The 22,448-nt window shown below is 43.3% G+C and overlaps 1 protein-coding gene across 1 annotated transcript in view; it reads left to right on the top strand.

The window, feature by feature from the left end:
- malt2 (MALT paracaspase 2) overlaps positions 1-22,448 on the top strand; it is a 62,860-nt gene that overhangs the window by 33,595 nt on the left and 6,817 nt on the right. The window contains exons 12-14 of the mRNA XM_063032810.1: positions 6,464-6,538; positions 7,312-7,439; positions 18,711-18,860. Of these exons, the coding sequence (XP_062888880.1) occupies positions 6,464-6,538; positions 7,312-7,439; positions 18,711-18,860 (353 nt within the window). The remainder of the gene's footprint in view (positions 1-6,463; positions 6,539-7,311; positions 7,440-18,710; positions 18,861-22,448) is intronic.

Here is a 22,448-nt window from a genome sequence, read left to right as displayed (position 1 = left end):
TACAGCAGTAGCACATAGTAAGACAATAAGGTCTAATTACAGAATTAGGCCAGTTGGTCCATTGAGTCTGCTCTGCAATTCCATCATGGCTGATTTATTATCCCTCTCAGCCCCGCTCTCCTGCTTTCTTCCCATAACCTTTGACATTTTGATTAATCAAGAACCTATCAACCTCCGTCTTAAATATTCCCAATGACTTGGCCTGCACAGCTGTTTGTGACAAAGAATTCCACCGATTCACAATCCTCTCGGTAAAGAAATTTTTCCTCATCTCTGTCCTAAATGGAGATCCCTCAATTCTGAGGCTATATCTGGTCCTAGACTCCCTCATTATAGGAAACATCCTCTCCACATCTTCTCTATCTGGGGCTTTCAATATTTCAAAGGTTTCGATGAGGTTCCCCCCCCCCACCCCCACCCTCATTCGTCTAATCTCCAGCAGTACAGGCCCAGAGCCCTCAAACGCTCTTCATATGTTAACTCTTTCATTCCTGGGATCATTCTCACGAACCTCCTCTGGTGTCTCTCCAATGCCAGCACATCCTTTCTTAGATAAGTGGCCCAAATCTGCTCACAGTATTCTCAGTGTGGTCTGACCACTGCTTTATAAAGCCTCAGCAACACATCCTTGTTTTTGTATCCCATTCCTCTTGAAATTAATGTTAACATTTCATTTGCCTTCTTTACAACCAACTCAACTTGCAAGCTAACCTGTAGGGAATTCTGCAGGAGGACTCCCAAGTCCCTCTGCAACTCTGATTTTTGAATTTTCGCCCCATTTACAAAATAGTCCACACTTTTATTCCTTCTGCCAAGGTGCATGATCATGCAATTCCCTACGTTATAGTCCATCTGCCACTTCTTTTTCCATTCCCTCAATCTGTCAAAATTCTTCTGCAAACACTTTGGTTCCTCAACACAGCCTGCACTCCACCTATCTTTATTCCATCTGTAAACTTGGCCAAAAGCTATCAATTCCTTCATCAAAATTATTGACATAACAATGTGAAAAGAAGCAGTTTTAACACTGACCCCTGTAGCATACCACTGGTTACTGGCAGCTAACCAGAAAAGGCCACCTTTATTCCCACTCTTTGCTCCTTGACTGTCAGCTAATATACTATCCATTCTGGTACCTTTCCTGCAATGCCATGGGCTCTTATTTGGTTAGGCAGCTTCATGTGTCGGCCCTTGTCAAAGGCCTTTGGGATTCTAACAGAGTTTTCCCACAGGAGTTCCCCTTTGAAAAACCATGCTGTCTTTGGCCTATTTGATCATGTGCCTCCAAGTACCCTGAAACCTCATCATTCAGTAATGGAATCCAACAACTTATCAACCACTGAAACCAGGCTAACTGGCCTACAATTTCTTCTCTTCTGCATCCCTCCCTGCTTAAAGTGTAGAGTGACATTTGCTTTTCCAGTACTCTGGAGCCATTCCAGAATCTAGTGATTCCCGAAACATTATTACTAATGCCTCCATGATCTCTTTAGCTACCTCTTTCAGAACCCTGGCATGTAGTCCATTTGGTCCAGGTGACTTATCAACCTTAAGGCCTTTCTGCTTCTCGAACACGTTCTCCTTAGCAATGGCAATGACACTCACTTTTAATCCCTGACACTCTTGTATTCTTGGCATTCTGCTAGTGTCTTCCTCCATGAAGACGGACTTAAGATACTTATTAAGTATGGCTGCCATTTCTTTGTCCCCCATTACTACCTCTCTAGCGTCATTTTCCTGTGGTCCAATATCCACTCTTGTCTCTCTTTTACTCCTTATCTCTATCTGTAAAAAACTTTTTGTATCCTCTTTTATACTGTTGGCTAGCTTATCTTTGTATTTCATCTTTTCTTTCTTTTTGGCTTTTTTAGTTACCTTCTGGTGGTTTTCAAAAGTTTCCCAATCCTCTACCTTTCCACTATTTTTTTATATGCCCTCTCTTTTGCTTTGATGATGTCTAAGCCTTCTCTTGTCAGCCTTTAGAATGTTTCTTCATCCATGAGATTTTTCTATCCTGTGCCTTCTGAATTTCCCCCAGAAACTCCAGCCATTACTGTTCTGCCATCATCTCCGCTAGTGTCCCCTTGCAATCAACTTTGGCCAGGTCCTATCTCATGCCTCCGTAATTCCCTTTACTCCACTGTAATAATGATACATCTGATTTTAGCTTCTTCTCAAACTATAGGGTGAATTCTATCATAATATGACCACTCTCTCATAAAGGTTTCTTTACATTAAGCTTCCTAATCAAATCTGGGTCATTATGTAATACCCAATCCAGAATTATCATTCCCCTGGTGGGCTCAACAACAAGCTCCTCTAAAAAGCCATCGTGTATGCATTCTACAAGTTCCCTCTCTTGGGATCCAGCAGCAACTGTTTATTCCCAATCTACCTGCATTTTGAAATCCCCCATCATTATCGCAACATTACACTTTTTACATGCCCTTTCAGTGTCCCATTGTAATTTCTAGCCCACATCCTGTCTAATGTACAGAGGCCTGTATATAACTCCTATCAGGGTCTTTCTACCCTTGCAATTTCTTAATTCTACCACAAGGATTGTACATCTTCCAATCCTATGTCACCTCTTTCTAAGGATTTAATTTCATTTTTTGCCAATAGAGCCACCCCTCTCCTTCTGCCTTCCTGCCTGTCCTTTTGCTACAATATGTATCAAAAGCTCCCACAATGATCTTCTTTCAACCACAATTTGTAGATGCCCACCACATATCTGCTGATCTCTAACAGCATTACAAAATCATCTACCTTATTCTGTATACTGTGTGTATTCAAATATAACACCTTCAGTCCAGTATTCATCACCCTTTTTGATTTTAACTCATCCCACTGACTGTGTTTACCCTATTATCTTGCTGCCCTTCCTTAGTCTCACTACACACCGCATCCACTTGTATACCAACTGCTCCGTTATCAGCACCATCACTCTGGTTCTCATACCCCTTCCAAACTAGGTTAAACCCTCTCCAACACCTCTAACAACTCTGCCTGCAAGGATACTTGATCACCCACAGACTTAGGTGTAACCCATCATTTTTGTACAGGTCATGCCTTCCCCAGAAGAAATCCACATGATCCAAAATTCTGAAACCCTGCCTCCCACACCAATTCTTCAGCCACTCGTTTATGTGGCAAATCATCCTATTCTTACCCTCTCTGGTGTGTGACACTGGCGGCAATCCAGAGATTACTACCCTGGAGATCTTGCTTCTCGGCTTCCTGCCTAACTCCCTACATTCTGTCTTCAGGACCTCCTGCCTTTAACTACCTATGTCGTTGGTAACAATATGTACCATGACTTCTGACTGTTCACCCTCCCCCTTTAGAATGCTGTGGACCCAATCCCAGACACCCCTATCTCTGGCATCGGGGTGTCTCTTTCATGTCCACAGAATCTGCTTTCTGATTTTATAATTATGGAATCCCCCATCACGCCTGAGTCCTCTTCTTCCCCCCCCTTTCCTCCTTAGCCACAGAGCCAGATCTCAGTGTCAGAGACCCAGTCGCTGGGGCTTCCCCCCGGTAGGTCATTCACTGACCCCCCTCCCAACAGTATCCATAGCGTACCCACTTATTATTGAGGGGAACAACCACAGGGGTACTTTGCACTAGCTGCCTATTCCCTTTCCCTCTCCTTACGATCACCCAGGACCTGCCTCCTGCAACTTAGGAGTGACTACCTCCCTGTAGCTCCCATCTATCACCTCCTCATTCTTCCCAAATAAGCTGAAGGTAATTGAGCTGCCGTTCCAGTTCCTTAACATGGCCTCTAAGGAGCTACCGCTCGATTCACTTTGTGCAGATGTAATTATCAATTTCCCACATCTTATAGAAGGAACTTACATAAAACATAGAATAGCACAGCACAGTCCAGGCCCTTTGGCCCACAATGTTGTGCCGACCCTTAAACCCTGCCTCCCATATAACCCCCCACCTGAAATTCCTCCGTATACCTGTCTAGCGGTCTCTTAAACTTCACCAGTGTATCTGCCTCCACCACTGACTCAGGCAGTGCATTCCACGCACCAACCACTCTCTGAGTAATAAACCTTCCTCTAATATCCCCCTTGAACTTCCCACCCCTTACCTTAAAGCCATGTCCTCTTGTACTGAGCAGTGGTGCCCTGGGGAAGAGGTGCTGACTGTCCACTCTATCTATTCCTCTTAATATCTTGTACACCTCTATCATGTCTCCTCTCAACCTCCTTCTCTCCAAAGAGTAAAGCCCTAGCTCCCTTAATCTCTGATCATAATACATACTCTCTAAACTAGGCAGCATCCTGGTAAATCTCTTCTGTACCCTTTGCAATGCTTCCACATCCTTCCTATAGTGAGGCGACCAGAACAGGACACAGTACTCCAAGTGTGGCCTAACCAGAGTTTTATAGAGCTGCATCATTACCTCACGACTCTTAAACTCTATCCCTCGACTTATGAAGGCTAACACCCCATAAGCTTTCTTAACTACCCTGTCTACCTGTGAGGCAACTTTCAGGGATCTATGGACATGTACCCCCAGATCCCTCTGCTTCTCCACACTACCAAGTATCTTGTCATTTACTTTGTACTCTGCCTTGGAGTTTGTCCTTCCAAAGTGTACCATCTCACACTCTCCAAGTTGAACTCCATCTGCCACTTCTCAGCCCACTTCTGCATCCTATCAATGTCTCTCTGCAATCTTCGACAATCTTCTACACTATCCACAACACCAGCAACCTTTGTGTCATCTGCAAACTTGCCAACCCACTCTTCTACCCCCACATCCAGGTCGTTAATAAAAATCATGAAAAGTAGAGGTTCCAGAACTGATCCTTGTGGGACACCTCTAGTTACAACTCTCCAATCTGAATGTACTCCCTCCACCATGGCCCTCTGCTTTTTGCAGGCAAGCCAATTCTGAATCTACCTGGCCAAACTTCCCTGGATCCCATGCCTTCTGACTTTCTGAATAAGCCTATCATGTGGAACCTTGTTAAATGCCTTACTAAAATCCATGTAGATCACATCTACTGCACTACCCTCATCTATATGCCTGGTCATCTCCTCAAAGAACTCTGTCAGGCTTGTTAAACACAATCTGCCCTTCACAAAGCCATGCTGACTGTCCCTGATTAAACCATAATTCTCTAAGTGCCCATAGATCCTATCTCTAAGAATCTTTTCCAACAGCTTTCCCACCACAGACATAAGGCTCACTGGTCTATAATTACCCGGACTATCCCTACTACCTTTTTTGAACAAGGGTCAACATTTGCCTCTCTCCAGTCCTCCGGTACCATTCCCGTGGACAACGCTACCTTCGGATTCATTCTCAGCATACTAGCTATGTACTAACAAAAAAAACTTACTTGAAACTTTCTTATTTACTTACCTAGAACCTCTGCCTGAACTTGCCCAAGCCTGTTCTCACCTTAGCCTGTTGAGCCAAAGCTGGACCACTCTAACAATGCTCCACTCCAACAATGACCACTCTGCCTACACTTCCTTTCAATTTTTGGCCCCACGCTGGTTGCTGCCTGCTGAGCAAAAAGCAAAAAGCACCCGAGGTCTTTTTAAACCTTGCTCTGCATCACCAATGAATGAGCTCTCGTGCTGAATAGACGCAGATGAAAACTTCCTACGAACTAGCTGAGGAGAAAGGAACATAAATAAATATGTTTGATTATGTTTGGAGTAAAGTTCCTCTATACCAGGTGTTCCCAGCCTGGGGTCCATGGTCACCTTGCTTAATGGTATTGATCCATGGCATTGAAAAGGTTGGGAACCCCTGCTCTACAATGTCCTATCAAACATTCTCATGGCAGTAACACCATGGGTAAGGATAAGTCAGGTCAGACAGAGAATAAAGCTACTAGAAATCAGGCACAATGTAAAGTTCCTTAATCCTGTGCTTTCTGATTGACCCAGTGCAAGTACAGTTGGAGAGAAAGTACTCCCAGCACTGGCATCAAACACTAGCAGGGTAGATTAGTGGGTATGGCGACAATGAGTGAAAATGGTTGCAATTCGTGGGGAGTTCCTGTGGGAATGGTTAAAATAGGTGGAATTGTCACAGTGGATGGGTAATCACTGTTGATGGGATTATCACCATTGATAAGAGTGGTCACAGTCAGTGGCTGGTAAAATGGTCAGTCAATGGGGAGGTCACAATTGATGGAGTGGCCAATGTTGGTAAAGAGGCCATCGTTGGTGGGTCTGTGATGGTTGATGTATTGATCATGATCAGTTGGTTATAACTGATGTGGATGGTTGTGGAGTTATGAGAGTGAGCCTTTGAAAAGAAACAGAAAAGTGGGATGGGGTGGTTGAGAGCACAAATGGAAAATGGCAAAACTGAAGACCGTATGAGGTAAAATGGTCTGCCAACGTAACAAGCCAAGAGAGTAAATCTGGATTGATGGTTGCATATATAAATGACTTCTTTCCAATTCTACTTTCACAGGAACATGCATGATGAAATAATTCCACAAATGGAATCTTTGAGAGTTACAGCAAACATTGTTTATGGTTATGCCACGTAAGCAGTTCATCTTTTTGTTAATCAACTTTAACTTTTTCCAGTCTGCAAGTTTAAGAGGTAATCTTGACTTCAGTTACTGCATGGAATAGAACTGACTTGTATCTGCCACCTTTCAAGGCTTCAAGGTGTTCCAGAGCTTTACAGCTAATTCATTCATTCTTGAAGAACGGTTATGCAGTAATATAGGACTGCACCTTAGCTGGGTTGCCCTAGACTGCCAGCCCACATTTTGTGTCCAAGTCTTTGTTCTTCAGATTCAAAGGCAAGAGTGCTGCCAGTAGATCTATGATTGACAGTTATTCTAGGTAAAACAGCGACTTGATAGAATAATTGGAAAAAACGTATCAGTACAGAACTATCTCCAGCTTCTCAATGTATCTGATGACCAGTGTTGGTCTTGCTGCTGTGCAGTTGTTATAACTTCACATTAATTATTTAACCTGCCTGCTGGCAGAAGTTCCCAATCTGATCAACTAAAAATGTTAACGCTTCCTTGCCTGACCAGGGTCAGATCCCAACCAAACTGGTGAGAGCCCAGGAATCAATAACGTGTTTTTGTTGCACCCAATGTAACATCAGTAAGGTACTGTAGGTGTTTCAATGTCAGGCTACAGTCAGGATTAGTCCTTACATTTATGACAAGGCATGAGACTGCATCCATGTCGGGTTCTAGAGGTACAATGAAAATAGTGATTGGGAGGTTTAATTGGCCACGAACTACTCATCCAGCTTATTTCAGAGCATGCTTCTGATATTTTTAAATGTTCCAGTTGCCCAGATGCTGAGGCATATGAGATCAGCCAGGGTGACTTCACAAATGGAATTTTCATCAGTTTCCTGAAGAAGCGCTTACTGGAGGATGAAAAGATCACGGTGCTGCTGGATAAAGTTGCAGAAGGTGAGTTTGGTTTTGCACAGAAATCAGATTTCCATCACCCAGGGGACTCTGACACATTCTACACAGAGTGAGAAAACATCCCAATTGATCTTCCTATCAGGAACTGCCAGACTTCACAGTGGCACAACTAGTAGAGTTGCTGCTTTATAGTGCAACAACCTGGGTTTAATCTGTGCAGAGTTTACATGTTCTCCCTGTGACCTTGTGGGTTTTCTCTGGGTTAAATGGTTTCTTCCCACATCCCAAAGACATGCTGATTGGTAGATTAAAATGCAAATCGCCCTTGTGTATGAGTGACTGATTGAATCTGGGGCGTTAATGCAGGGGAGAACAGAAAAAAAAGTAGGATTGCTGTGGGTGGCTGGTTTTTGGTCGGTGTAAACTCAGGTAACACTCAGAGTGAACAAAGCGCCTGTTTCCATGCCATGTCTCTCTGTGACTCTACAACACTGTATGTCTCTATCCAGTAGTACCTTGTGACTCGGCTCTGTGTAATACCTACACTGACATTCCGTGACTTTCAGAGCTCAGCCATCTCACTGATTCTTGTTTGTACGACAGTCTGTGTTTAAGTCGGGTTGTGAATTGCAACGCTCAGTAATCCATTGATCCCATTTTCCAATTGGCATTAGATTTGGCCTGTTTCACTTGTGTGTTTGGCTTTGGGCATTGATCATGATGGAATCCCTGGCTTTCCTTAGTTAACAGTCACCTCCTCCTATCCTGATTGTAATTACATTATAGAGTGATGAGTGATGCAGATTTGCTGTCAAAAGAGCATGTGTTTGTTAAGTATGTCTCCTCTACATTCTCGGTCCTGGTGTAGAGTCTCCATCCGAAATGTTGATTCTCCATTTGCCTCCTCAGATGTTGTCTGACTCTGAGTTCCTCCTGCAGTTTGCTTTTTTTTTTCCCCTTTAGAGTGCAGCATCTACAGCCCCTTGTGTCTCCATGTATCATCTCTTGCGTCTCCATCTATCATTACAGTAGCTCTAGGTTAGATAAGCTTTAGGGCTTCATTTAATCTATTTCATCTGCCCATTTCATCCTTTACCTCTCACGGTATGTCAGAGATCCAGTTTTTTGATTGTTGCCGATCGTTTGTGGTATCAGTTACTTATATTTTCTTTGCAGCCTCAAAAACTCTGTTTATCTCTTAATCAACCAAGAAAATAACCTCTCTGGTTCGGCAAGATTTTATCTGGTAACAAATGTACTAGAACCAATAGTTAAAACATTCAGTTTTCTTCATATATTCTCTAAACATGTTCCTGTATGTGCAAATCAAAAAACTGCAGATGCTGGAAATCCGAAATAAAATCTGAAAACAATGGAAACGTTCAGCGGGTCATGTAATATTTGATGTCTTCCTAACAAACCAGCACAGGGAATTATTTTCATTTTCTTCAGTTTGGTTTTGACTTAAAGAAATCTTGAAACTGGGAAGGAGTCTGATTGAGTTGAGATTGGGGAAGGGAGGCCACATGAGTAGATCCAGTTAGAGTTGTCAACGCCTGTCCGGCCCTGTCCCTCCTTTTTTCATTCCGTGGTAATCATTGCTGGCCCAAATATTTGTTCAGTATAGTTTAAGACGACCAAGAGTGGTTCCCAAGTAACTAGCACTGGCAAAAAGGAAGACTGCTGTAATATTTGGAGCTTCCTGTTCCTGCGTCCATGCCACAGTTCACCCACTCACAGAGTCCTTCCTGTCTATCCTTAGTTCCCCTTAGTTTACCCCGAAAATACTCATAGTCCTCTCCAACTCACTACACATCTTCCATTCCTCTGTTAATATTTCAGTTTAACTCTGATTTAGAGTCTTTCAGAAAATAATGTCAATTTACATCTATTTAACATAACATTTTCCTTTTGGTCACCTTTGATTGTTTTATAGTATCGTACTGTACACAAAGAGTGGTATCACTGTATTGCTGACAGTGGAGGGCTTGCATCACCAGCACAATGTGGAGAATTGAGCTACAATTTCCAAGCACCTGGCCCTGTATAATGACTGATTACTGCATTCACACTACATGGCTGATTAATTGCTCTATAGTTGAGGGCAGGAACAAGAACAAATGGTAAAAAATATAAGACGCCCAAGTCAGAGAGCAGGAGAGATACTTTTAGCCTCCTGGGCCTGTAAATTTCACTTCAGTGTTAGTGGTTAAAGCAAAAACAACATCAACATTTAAGATGAAGTCGGGTAGGTACATAAAGGAAATGTAGGTGGGCATGAGAACCAAGGAGGAAATGTGACTCAAATTCACACTCAAGTCTTTAAATTCTGTAGATTTATTAATACCAGTCTTTCCCACTAGGTGGAGCCTCTCACCAGATATTGCTCAGCTCCAGCAGAATGGGGACAGTGTGCAGCTGTAATGCTATGGAAGTGGCCTTGTATTCCCCACAATGTGCCAGTGTCAGAACATTGACATTTTTTTCTGATAAACTGTGTCAAAGTGATATATAAGTGGTAGTTGATGGGGGAGAGGAATGTAAACCTGGACATCCATTAACTCTTGACTGTATATAACCATTTAATCATAAAACGATGATGAAATAGATGGCTTTGTTGCCAAGTTTGCAGATGATATGAAGATTGGTGGAGGGGCAGGTAGTTTTGACGAAACAGGTAGGATGCAGAAGGATTTAGACAGATTAGGAGAATGGGCAAGAAAATGGCAAATTAAATATAATGTTGGAAAATGCATGGTCATGCACTTCAGTAGTAGAAATAAATGTGCGGACTATTTTCTAAACAGGGAGAAAATCCAAAAATCTGAGATGCAAGTGGACTTGGGAGTCCTTATGCAGAAACACCCCAAGGTTAACTTGCAGGTTGAGTTGGTGGTGAGGAAGGCAAATGCAAGGTTAGTATTCATTTCAAGAGTTCTAGAATACAAGAGCAGGGATGTGATGCTGAGGCTTTATAAGGCACTGGTGAGGCCTCACCTTGAGTATTGTGAACAGTTTTGGACTCCTCATTTTAGAAGAGATGTGCTGGCACTGGAGAGGGTCCGGGCGAGGTTCACAAGGATGATTCCAGGAATGAAAGGGTTATCATACGAGGAATGTTTGACGGCTCTGGGTCTGTACTCGCTGGAATTTTAGAAGGATGAGAGGGGATCTCACTGAAACCTTTTGAATGTTGAAAGGCCTAGACAGAGTAGATGTGGAAAGGATGTTTCCCATGGTGGGAGAGTCTAGGACAAGAGGGCACAGCCTCAAGATAGAGGGGCGTCCATTCAAAACAGAGATGTGGAGACTTTGTGGAATTTGTTGCCACATGCAGCTGTGGAGGCCAGTTTGTTGGGTGTATTTAAGGCATAGATTGATAGGTTCTTGATTGGACATGGAGTCAAGGGTTACGGGGAGAAGGCTGGGAAATGGGATTGAGGAGGAGAAAAAAAGGATCAGCCATGATTGAATGGCAAAGCAGACTCGATGGGCCAAACGGCCCAATTCTGTCCTATGTCTTATGGTCTTATGGCCTTATGGACTGAATTTCTTTGGGACCTTCCACTCACCCAACTCAGGCAGTCTTTTCACTATTTCAATCATGCTACTAAACTGATATATATGATGATAGAAGGCAGAGATAAAGTGGACAGCTAGCACCTTTTCCCCAGGGCAGAAATGATTAGCACAAGTGGGCATAATTTTAAGGTGTTTGGAGAAATGTACAGGGGGAATGTGGGGAGTAGGTTTTTAATGCAGGGAGTGGTGTGTGTGTGGAGTGTGTGGAGCACACTGCTGGAGGATGGTGGTTGACAGATACATTAGGGACATTTAAGAGACTCCAGGATAGACACATAGATGAAAGAAAGATGGAGGGCTATGTGGGAGGGAAGTGTTCAGTTGTTCTTGGTCCATAAGTCATAGGAGCAGAATTAGGCCATTCGGTCCATCGAGTCTGCTCTGCCATTTGATCATAGCTAACTTACTTTGCTTCTCAACCCCATTTTTCTGCCCTCTCCCCAAAGCTTTTGATGCTCTGCCTAACCAAGAACCTCCCCCACTCCCGGTTTCCCCTATCGCCTGCCACCTTGTACTTCTTCCTGCCCTTCCCCTATCTTCTTACTCTGACTCTCCCCTTCCTTTCCAGTCCTGAGGAAGGGTCTCAGCTCAGAACGTCGACTGTTTACTCTTCTCCATAGATGCTGCCCGGCTTGCTGAGTTCCTCCAGCATTTTGTGTGAGATGCTTTCAATATTTGATAGGTTTCAATGAGATCCCCCCCTCATTCTTCTAAACTCCAGTGAGTATAGGCGCAGTGCCATCAAACGCTCCTCATACATTAACTCTTTCATTCCTGAAATCATTCTCGTAATCATGCTCTGGACCCTTTCCGATGCCAGCACATCTTTTCTTAGGTAAGGGCCCAAAACTGCTCTTGATACTCCAAGTTTGGTCTGATCAATGCCCTGTAAAGCCTCAGCAACGTCCTTGCTCTTATATTCTAGTCTTTTCGTAATGAATGCTAACACTGCATTTACCTCTCTTACCACAGACTCAACCTGCAAGTTAACCTTTAAGGAATCCTGCACAAGGATGCTCAAGTCCTTTGCACCTCCGATTTTTGAATTTTCTCCCTGTTTATAAAATAATCTGTGTCTTTATTCCTTCTGCCGAAGTGCATGGCCATACACTTCCCTACACTATAAAACATTTGCCACTTCTTTGCCCATTCTCGCCATCTGTTCAAGTCTTTCTGCAGATTCCCTGCTTCAACACCACCTCCACCTTTCTTTGTATTGTCTGCAAACTTGGCCACAAAGTCGTCAATTCCATCATCCAAATCATTGACATATAACAGGAAAAGAAGTGGTCCCAATACTGGCCACTGCAGAACATCACTAGACACTGGCAGCCTTAATTATGACACTTAACCTCTCGTCAAGCTTCTATCAATGCCCATGCCTTTCCTATAACACAACGGGCACTCATCTTGTTAAGCAGCTTCACATCCAGCACCCTGTCAAAGGCCTTCTGAAGATCCCAGTGCATAACATCCACCAATTCTCCTTTGTCTATCCTGCTTGTTATTTCTTCAAGCAATTCCAACTGACTTAAGACCATAAGACATAGTGCAGAATTAGGCCATTCAGCCTATTGAGTCTGCTCCGCCATTCCATCATGGCTAATCCCAGTTACCACTCCATACACCTGCCTTCTCAACATATCCTTTGATGCCCTGACCAATTGGGAAACTATCAACTTCTGCCTTAAATATACCCATGGACTTGGCCTCCACCGCAGTTTGTGGCAGAGCATTCCACAGATTCACTACACTCTGGCTAAAAAAAAATCCTCATTACCTCTGTTCTAAAAGGTCGCCCCTCAATTCTGAGGCTGTGCCCTCCAGTTCTGGATACCCCCACCATGGGAAACATCCTCTCCACATCTACCCTATCTAGTCCTTTCAACATTCAGTAGGTTTCAATGAGATCCACCCACATTCTTCTAAATTCCAGTGAGTACAGGCCCAAAGCTGCCAAATGGTCCTCATATGTTAACCCCTTCATTTCCGGAATCATCCTCATGACCTCCACTGGACTCTCTCCAATAACAACACATCCTTTTTCAGATATGGGGCCCAAAACTGTTGACAATACTCCAAGTGCGGCCTGACAAGTGTATTATAAAGCCTCAGCATTATCTCCTTGCATTTATATTCTGTTCCTTTTGAAATAAATACCAAAATGTCTTCTTTACCACAAACTCAACTTGTAAATTAAACTTCTGGAAGTCTTGCATAAGGACTCGCAAGTCCCCCTGCACCTCTGATGTTTCAACCTTCTCCCCATTTAGATAATAGACCGCACTATTGTTCCTTTTACCAAAATATATTATTGCACATTTCTGAACACTATTCCATCTGTCATTTTTTAACCATTCGTCCAATTTGCCTTAGTCCTGCTGCAATCACATTGCTTCCTCAGCACTACCTACTCCTCCACCTGTCTTCATATCATCTGCAAACTTTGCCACAAAGCCATCAATTCCATTATCCAGGTCATTGACAAACAATGTGAAAAGTAGCGGTCCCAATACTGACCCCTGAGGAACAACATTGATCACTGACAGCCGACCAGAAAAGGCCCCCTTTATTCCCACTCACTGCCTCCTATGTGTCACCCATTTCTCTGTCCATGCAAGTATCTTTCCTGTAACATCATAGGATTTTATTTTATTAAGCGGCCTCATGTGTGGCACCTTATCAAATGCCTTTTGGAAGTCCAAGTAAATGACATCCACTGCTGTCCTTCATCCACCTTGCTTGTTACTTCCTCGAGGAATTCTAACAGATTTGTCAGGCAAGATTTCCCCTTAAGGAAACCATGCTGACTTCGTCCTACTTTAAGATGCACCTCCAAGTAACCCACAACTCACCCTTAATAATAGACTCCAAAGTCTTCCCAGCCACTGAATTCAGCCTAACTGGCTTATAATTGCCTTTCTTTTGCCACCATTCCTTGTTAAAGAGCGGAGTGACATTTGCAATTTTCTGGTCCTCCAGAATCATGCCAGAATCTAATGAGTCTTGAAAGATCATTACTAATGCCTCCACAATCTTTTCAACTACCGCTTTCAGAATCCTGATGTGTAGTCCATCTGGTCCAGGTGAATTATCTACCTTCAGAACTTTCAGCTTCTCAAGCACCTTCTCATTAGCCATAGTAATTACACTTACTTCTTCCCTCTGACTCTTTAGAATTCTGGCATACTGCTAGTGTCTTCCACAGTAAAGACTGATGCAAAATACTTATTAAGTTTGTCTGCCATTTCTTTGTTCCCCATTACTACCTCTCCAACATAATTTTCCAGCAGACCAATATCCATTCTCCCCTCTTCTTGACACTTTATATAGATGAAAAAACTTTTGGTATCCCTTTTTATATTATTGGCCAGCTTATTTCCAAATTTCATCTGTTCTCTCCTTATAGTTTTGCCTTCTATTGGTTCTTAAAAGCTTCCCAATCCTTTAACTTCCCACTAATTTTTGCTATATTATATGTTTTCTCTTTTGCTGTTATGGAGTAGGTTAAAAAGATCAGCACAATATCATGGGCTGTTCTATGTTCTGTTCTAAATAATAAAGAAAAAAAGCAAAACATTTTAAAACACTAATTACGGATTTTCTTCCAGCCTTTTACTAGATAGTTTATCTTCAATTCTTAGTGATTCCAAAATAAATCAGGATGTGGCAACCCCATCCGCTTGAGGTCAAACTGTAGGCCAGAACTGTAGGAGGAGAGTTTAAGACATCTATGAGGAAACATAGACGAAGATGATGGTAGTATCACGGAAGAAAGAAGTCCCCAAAATCAGTATCAAAATTAACGGCGTAGGCATAGAGCAAGTCAAGAAGTTTGTGTACTTGGAGCAGATGGTCACAGAGGATGGGAAATGTGATACAGAAATTAGACGAAGAGTTGAGATTGCAAGATCAACGTTCTGGATCCTGAGTGACGTGCTATGTGGCAAGAGGTTGGACTCTGGGCTGCGTTGTAGAATTTGGAAATGCTACGTTTGGAGCAGTCTGTTGTATGGAGTGGAATCGTGGATCTAATGCAAGGAAGTGCAACGGCGACTGGAGGCATTTGAAATGTGGCGTTTAAGGAGAATGCAGAAAATTAGATGGGTGATGAAGGTCAGTAATATGGAAGTGTTGAAGAGAGCGAGGAGAGAAAAGGAGTTGCTGAAGAATATGCAGAAAAGGAAGCTGGAATATGCCGGGCACTTGTTAAGAGGTGGTGGACTGCAGAAATTGTTATTGGAAGGGATGATAGAAGGAAAGAGGGAAAGAGGAAGGCAGTGAACCACTTGGTACGATAATGTGAGGCAATGGACTGGGTTGAGTTATGCTGAGGCCAGAAAAAGAGAATAAGATCGAAGAAGATGGAGGTGCATAGCCAAACCCCGGATTGGGGACGGCATCCACTGACTGACTGACTGAGGAAACATATAACTCATCTTCTAGCCACTTTCTGTTTGGTAACATTCATGTTATGAAATGTGCACTGATATTTGCACAATGTTCATTTCATTCACAAGTGAAGCAGTCTTATTTCTGCTTCATTTATGCCCTAGGTTTATTCTTTCAAGCCCTAGACATTTATGGTTGATATAACTGCTAAGTACACCGCAAAGGTGCCAGGCCCTAACCATCAGCAACAAGACAACTCAAATCATCTATCCTTGACATTCAATGACAGTGCAATCACTGAGCCCACTGCCTTCAACATCCTGGTGCGTCACCATTGGCCCGAAACTCATCTGCACCAATTACATAATATGATGCCTAATAAAAGCAAGTCAGAGTCTCTATCCTGCGGTGAGTGACTTCCTCACGACACTGGACAGCTTTCCTGCCATATATGAGGCACAAGTTCATAGAGTGATGGAATTCTGTTGAATTTCTTAGATTGAGTGCAGCTCCAACATCATGCAAGAAGCTCAGCATCGTCCAGTCTGCTGCTTTGATACACCCAGCACTCCTAAACATTAATTCCTTTTACCACCGGTGAACAGTGGTTGGAGGGAATGTACTAAAATTTCTTGCCTAGGCTGCTGTGGCAGGACCTCCAATATCTATCGCTGTTCCAGTATCTATCTCCGGATCTAAATCTCAGAACGCTATATCTAGCAACAGTATGTGTACCTTCTACAGGTGGTCCGGAAGAAAATAAATTACTTTAGGGCTTTTCATTGTGCTAAAGATGTGTGCTTTTGAAACCATTTCCTTTTAGATTAGATTAGATTATGAGGACACGCAGTCCTCTTTTATTGTCATTTAGTAATGCATGCATTAATAAATGGTACAGTGTTCCTCCAGAATGATATCACAGAAACACATGACAAACCAAGACTAAAAAAACTGACAAAAACCACATAATTATAACATATAGTTACAACAGTGCAAAGCAACACCGTAACTTGATAAAGAACAGACCATGGGCACGGTAAAAAAAAGTTTCAAGGTCTCTCAAAAGTCCCATCATCTCACGCAGACGGAGAAGGAAGAAAAACTCTCCCTGCCATGAGCCTCCAGCACCGCAAACTTGCCGATGCAGCACCCTGGAAACACCCGACCACAGCCCACTCTTGAGTCCGTCCGAAAACTTCGAGCCTCCGACCAGCCCTCCGACACCGAGCACCATCTCTGCCAAGCACTTCGACCCTGGCCCCGGCAACAGGCAGTAAGCAAAGCCGAGGATTTGGGGCCTTCCCCTCCAGTGATTCTCGATTGCACAGTAGCAGCGGCAGCAAAGCGGGCATTTCAGAAGTTCCTCTAGATGTTCCTCCGTGCTTCTCACGTCTGCCTCCATCAAATCAAGATTGTGCATGGCATCCTACTTACAAATACGGTATCATTTTGGAGCAGCCGCGCGCGCTTCATCGCGCCGCCATCTCCTCTCCTCCTTTGTGTGGTTAAATGTGCATTGGTGTGCCATGTGATGGGTCAAGACTGGTGAATGGTGAATATGAAATCTTTGTTGAAAAAAGGTGTGTGATGACACGGAAGGTACAGGTTGGTCAGGTTAACAGCAGCTGTGAGGAGGATTTTGGAGGTAATAGTCAGGGAAGGAATGAATAGACACTTGAAGAGTTTGCGCTGATAAAGAGGAGCCAGCAGAGGTTTCGTACAGGCAAGTCACGTTTGACTAAGCTGTTTGAAATTTCTGACGTGGTAAAAGAGAAGGTCAATGGAAGTGATGCAGCAGATGTTATCCACATGAACTTTTAGAAAATATCTGACAGGCTTGAAAATAAAAACCTGTGAGTCAGATGGAAGCTCCTGAAACAGAAGAGTATGTGGCCACTTGGAGAAATTGGCTTAAGGACAGTAAGCTACGTGTCCTGGTAAACAGTTGTCCATCAGACTGGAGGTTGTACACAATGGTGTCACCAGCCATCAGAGCTAGGACAACACTATTTATAATGTGCAATATAGTCACGGAATCACTGATTCAGCAGCATAGTCAAACAGCCTGTACAGCCCACTATGTCCATCAAGTGCTCATCCATACTAATCACATCTGTTAGCACCTGATCACAAGTTCTCTATGTAATGGCAATTCCTGTCCAGATTTTTATTTCTTACTAAATTATGAAAGAACCTACCTCTGACAGTGTGATCCATCCACCCTCTAGGTGAGAACATTTTTCCTTAGTTCCCCTCTAAACCTGTTACTCCTTATCTTAAATCTCTTCCTCTTAGAATTAGCTGCCCCTGCTATGGGAAAAAGTCTGCTATCCTCTGCTCTGTCTATGTCCTTCATAACATTGTATACCTATATCAGGTCTCCCCTCGGCCTCCTCCATGCAAAGGAAAACAAACCCAGTCTATCCGGTGTCTCCTTGTATCTGAAACGTTCCATCCCAGGCAACATCCTGGTGAATTGCCACCGGATCATCTCCAGCACCATCATATACTTTGTTGTAACCAGAACTGTGAGGAGAGACCTTTGTTTAGGTCACATCCATCTGTGACCTGTGATGTCCCTCTAGTCCCGAAGGTCCTACAATTCATTGTGTGTGTCCTGTCCCTATTATTCCTCCAAAAATGCAACATTTGCTCACACGTGGGTGATGTACTTACCCCACTACTTCATCTGGCAACATGCCAACTACTCTGTAAATAAAAACATTCTCCTTAAATCATTTTGAAATCTCCTTCCTCTTACCTTAAATCCATGCCCTCTTGTTTGTGATCTTCAAGATCCTGACTGACTAACCTATGTAAGCCTCATAATTTTATATACTTCAGTCAATTTTGCTCCATGTATAACAAGCCCAGGCTATCCAATGATTCCTAAAACTAAAGTCCTCCAGACCAGGTAACATCCTAGTGAATCTCCTCAGCATGTTGAGAAGGAAAGTTTATGGCTACATAGAGGAATAGAGTACAGGAGATGGGAGACACTGGGGCCTGCAGATGCCTGAATCTGGAGCAAAAAGCAAAGTGCTAGAGGAATTCAGTGGGTCAAACTGCATCTATGGAAGCAGAGGGATGGTTGAGACAAAAGCAGGGAGGCTGTTTTTGTAAAACACAACTTTGGCCATAATTGGAGAGTTGTGCTTAATTTTGGTCATGACACTACAGGAAGAATGTGAAGGTCCTTGGAATGAGATTTGTTAGAATGGTTTTGGGACATTGATTCCAGCTGTAACCCTGATGCTGAGAAGGTCAACACGTTACACAAAAGAGTTAAGAATGATTATAAATTGTCCCTCACAGTCTCTTTCCCTTTTGCAATTTCAGATATGGGAAAATGTGAGCTTACAAAGGGAAGGCAGGCTTTGGAGATCCGGAGTAGCCTGTCAGAGAGACGGTCGCTAAGAGATAAAATCAACCCGCCTGATTATTACGATGAGTTTTCAGTCAGGAACTTGCAGTGGGCCAAGGCCAATGGTGAGAGTGCTCAATGGTAAAAAGGCTTCAATATGACTTGCATATTTTACATTTTATAAACCCGCATGGGGATATGTAATTCTTTTGGGTTTCAAGTCAAGTTGAGTTTATTGTCATTTAACTGTATACATGTATTAATGTATATAGAAATAAGACAATGTTTCCTCAAATCAAGGTGTAAAGCACAGTAGTATATATTCAACACATAACACATGATAACTTACAAAAGTAAGGATAAAATCTGCAGATGAATCACACATAAATAACAAACTAAAGTACATTAATATTAAATCTTGTAAGGTATGGAACAGATTAACCAGTGTCGCTTCGAGTATGACGTGGCAGGGAGTTCAGAAACCTAATGGCCCGGGGGAAGAAATTGTTTCACATCCTGACTGTTCTTGTTTTTATGCATTATAGTCTCCTGCCTGTTGGTAGAAAGTCTAAGAGGATGCTGGATGGATGGGTGATATCCTTAATAATACTAAGGGCTCTGCGTATGCAGTGCTCCTGATAAGGGTTCCTGATGGATGGCAGGGAGACCCTATAACCCTCTTAGCTGTTCTCACAGTCCTTTGTAGGGACTTCTTGTCCGATGCTCGATTGCTCACACCCCAGATAGAAATGCAACTTGGCAGGACACTCTCAATGGTGCTCCTGTAAAACACAGTTAAGATGTGCAGTGGGAGCCTTGTTTGCCCCAATCTTCTTAGGAAGTGGAGGACCGCTGTGTTTTCTTGTTCAGGGAGCTAATATTAAGGGGCCAGGTGAGGTCATCCATGGTGTGAACTCCCAGGAACGTAGTGCACTTAAATCTCTACGAAAGAGCCATGTATTCGCAGAGGGAGATGGTTCATCTGCACCTTCTTGAAGTCCACAATGATTTCCTTTGTCTTCTCCAAGTTCAGGCTTAGGTTATGCTTCTCACACCAATCCATCAGCCGCTCCACTTCCTCTCTATACTCCATCCATTCTAGATCAAGCCAGCCACTGCTGTGTCATCTGCAAATTTGATAACACAGTTTGATTCGGATCCTGAGAAAACAGTCATGCGTCATCAATGTGAACAGCAGTGGGCTGAGCGCACAGCCTTGGGCGGAGTCAATGCTCAGCGTAATGAGATGAGAGACATTGCTGCCCACACGGACTGACTGTGGCCTCACTGTTAAGAAGTCTTGTATCCAGTTGCTGAGGGAGGTGTTGAGACCCAGTGAGGACAGTTACCCCACCAGTTTCTGGGGTATGGTGGTGTTGAATGCCGAACTGAATTCTATAAATTGCAGCCTGGCATATGAGACCCCACTTTCCAGGTGAGACAGGACAGAGTGGAGGGCAGAGGCTGTTGCATCGTCAGTGGATTGATTTGAGCGATAAGCGAACTGGGAAGGGTCCAAAGTAGCCGGGAGAAAGGCGTGACCAGCTGCTCAAAGCATTTCATAATGGTTGATGTTAATGCCACCAGATGGTAGACATTTAGGCAGATTACTGTCGTCTTCTTTGGCACTGGAATGATGGTTGCCTCCTTGAAAACAGAGGAGATAACGAATTGTTCCAGAGAGATGATGAATGTATCCGTCAGCACCTCTGTCAGCTGGGCTGCACAGTCTTTCAGAACCTGATCTGGTATGTTATCAGGCCCCACAACTTTGCATGGGTTGACTCTGGACAGGGTCTTCCTCACCTTAGCTTCAGCCAAATGGAGTGTCTACTCCCCAGGGGGGAGGGGTGCCTTCCTCGCCAGCATTTTGTTCTGCACAACAAACTTGGCGTAGAAAACATTCAGCCTCTCAGGGAGCAAGGCATCCTGGTCACTCAGGTGCGGGGTAGATTTGTAGTCTGTAATCCTCTGACTTCCCTGCCACATGAGCCTCGTGTCCGGTATCGCAGAAGTGGCTGTAAATTCTCTGAGAATGCTCCCATTTCGCCTTCCTGATGGAGCAGGAAAGCACAATTCTTGCTTCCCTGACAGCTGTCACGTCCCCCGATCTGAAGGCAACATCGCGATCATTCAGCCTGGCACAGAGCTCTGCAGTAAGCCATGGCTTCATGTTGAGCGTTAGGTTTAATAGAATTTCCCAGATATTTCCATTGCCGTTCTCCATTTGAATGTCTTTGATAAAGGGGAGTTCCTTTAGCTCAAATGTGCTCCTGTCTTGCCCAAGTGGCTGTTAATCACATCGGACATTCACAATGAATGCCACAGAGTTTCTCAACTACATTGAATGTTGTTCACAATGGTCTCAAGCTCTGGGAGACTTCTGCCACCTGTCCTTGGTGCTGGGCAATTGTAGCCTTCAGCCAAAAGGGGCTAATACATAAGCATAGAATATGGAAGTTCAGAATCTCCATCTCCAATTACTGTAGCAGATTGTGGTGCAATTAAAAATGAAGCACAAATATGCCAAAAGTTTAATAGAATGTCAGTTGTTGATATCCAAGCTACTGAAGAGACTCAGCATTTTGTGTGCGCTATAAACGGAAATAAGTAGGGGCTGAGGGCCTTCATCTGTCCTGATTTAGTACCTCCCATGGATGCTACCTCACCTGCTACGTTCCTGCAGCATTTTGAAGGTGTTGCTCAATATTTCTAGCATCTGCAGGATCACTTGTGTCTGAGATATCTAAATGGTACAGCCTTCTTAATGCAGTTACAGGAAATGAATCATGGAAGAGGAATAACTCTCCCTGAGAGGCAATGGTGTAGCTGAGTCTTGGAATCAGGAACTGAGGAAGGACTAGGTTTGTTGTTTGGGGAAGGGGATATTTCAATGTAAGCTTTTACAGATTCAGGAGAAATTAAACAAAAATGCTTGGAGCAAGAATGAAAATTGGAGGCAACATTTACTCCAAGGGTTAAGTACCCAGAAGAAGAAAAGTATTGATTCAATTAGCGATAGTTTGTTGAAATGACTCTACTCTGGGGTTTTAAAAACATGGTAGGAGAGCCTTGACCTTGACCTCTCCTTTTTGCAGCCCCTTGAGATCCCACCATTCAAATCCATTTAAGAGATTGTTCTTTTGGGATGTACTGGGTCCAAGGCCTTTTCCTGTCATTGGTGGATACACTCCAAACTACAACGCCAAGACCCGTTGATGTCAGCATCTTTAGAAAATTAAGAAGACTGATTTAATATGTGGGTCCTGGGACTCCTTTGCATGGATTAGAGTAAGAATCAGGTTTATTGTCTTTTGCGGCAACAGTATACACAAAGACAGAAAGAATACTATAAATTGCAAAATAAATAAATAGTGCAAGAAAAGGAATAATGAAATAGTGTTCGTGAACCGATCAGAAATCTGATGACAGAGGAAGGAAAAAAAGTGTTTCTAAATCATTGAATAGGTGTCTTCAGGCTCCTGTACTCTTTCCTGATGTAGTAAAGAGAAGAGGGCATGACACAAATGGTGGCAGTCACTATCCCACAAAATGTTGCCCCTGTCTGGCTTCATTTTCTTTTAGGCCCAGGAATTTGCAAAGTATTTTGGTGCTCTACAACATGGAGGAATGTAATGCTGAGGCAGGTAAGATTTCTATAGTTCTGGAACGATGTGATGAGATTCAGTCTGACAGTTGTACAGTTGGGGTGA

This window comes from Mobula hypostoma, chromosome 24 (assembly GCF_963921235.1).
Source record: "Mobula hypostoma chromosome 24, sMobHyp1.1, whole genome shotgun sequence".
Classification (NCBI taxonomy): domain Eukaryota; kingdom Metazoa; phylum Chordata; class Chondrichthyes; order Myliobatiformes; family Myliobatidae; genus Mobula; species Mobula hypostoma.
The sequence above is the reverse complement of the archived record's forward strand: the minus strand, read 5'-3'. Positions and strand labels throughout refer to the sequence as shown.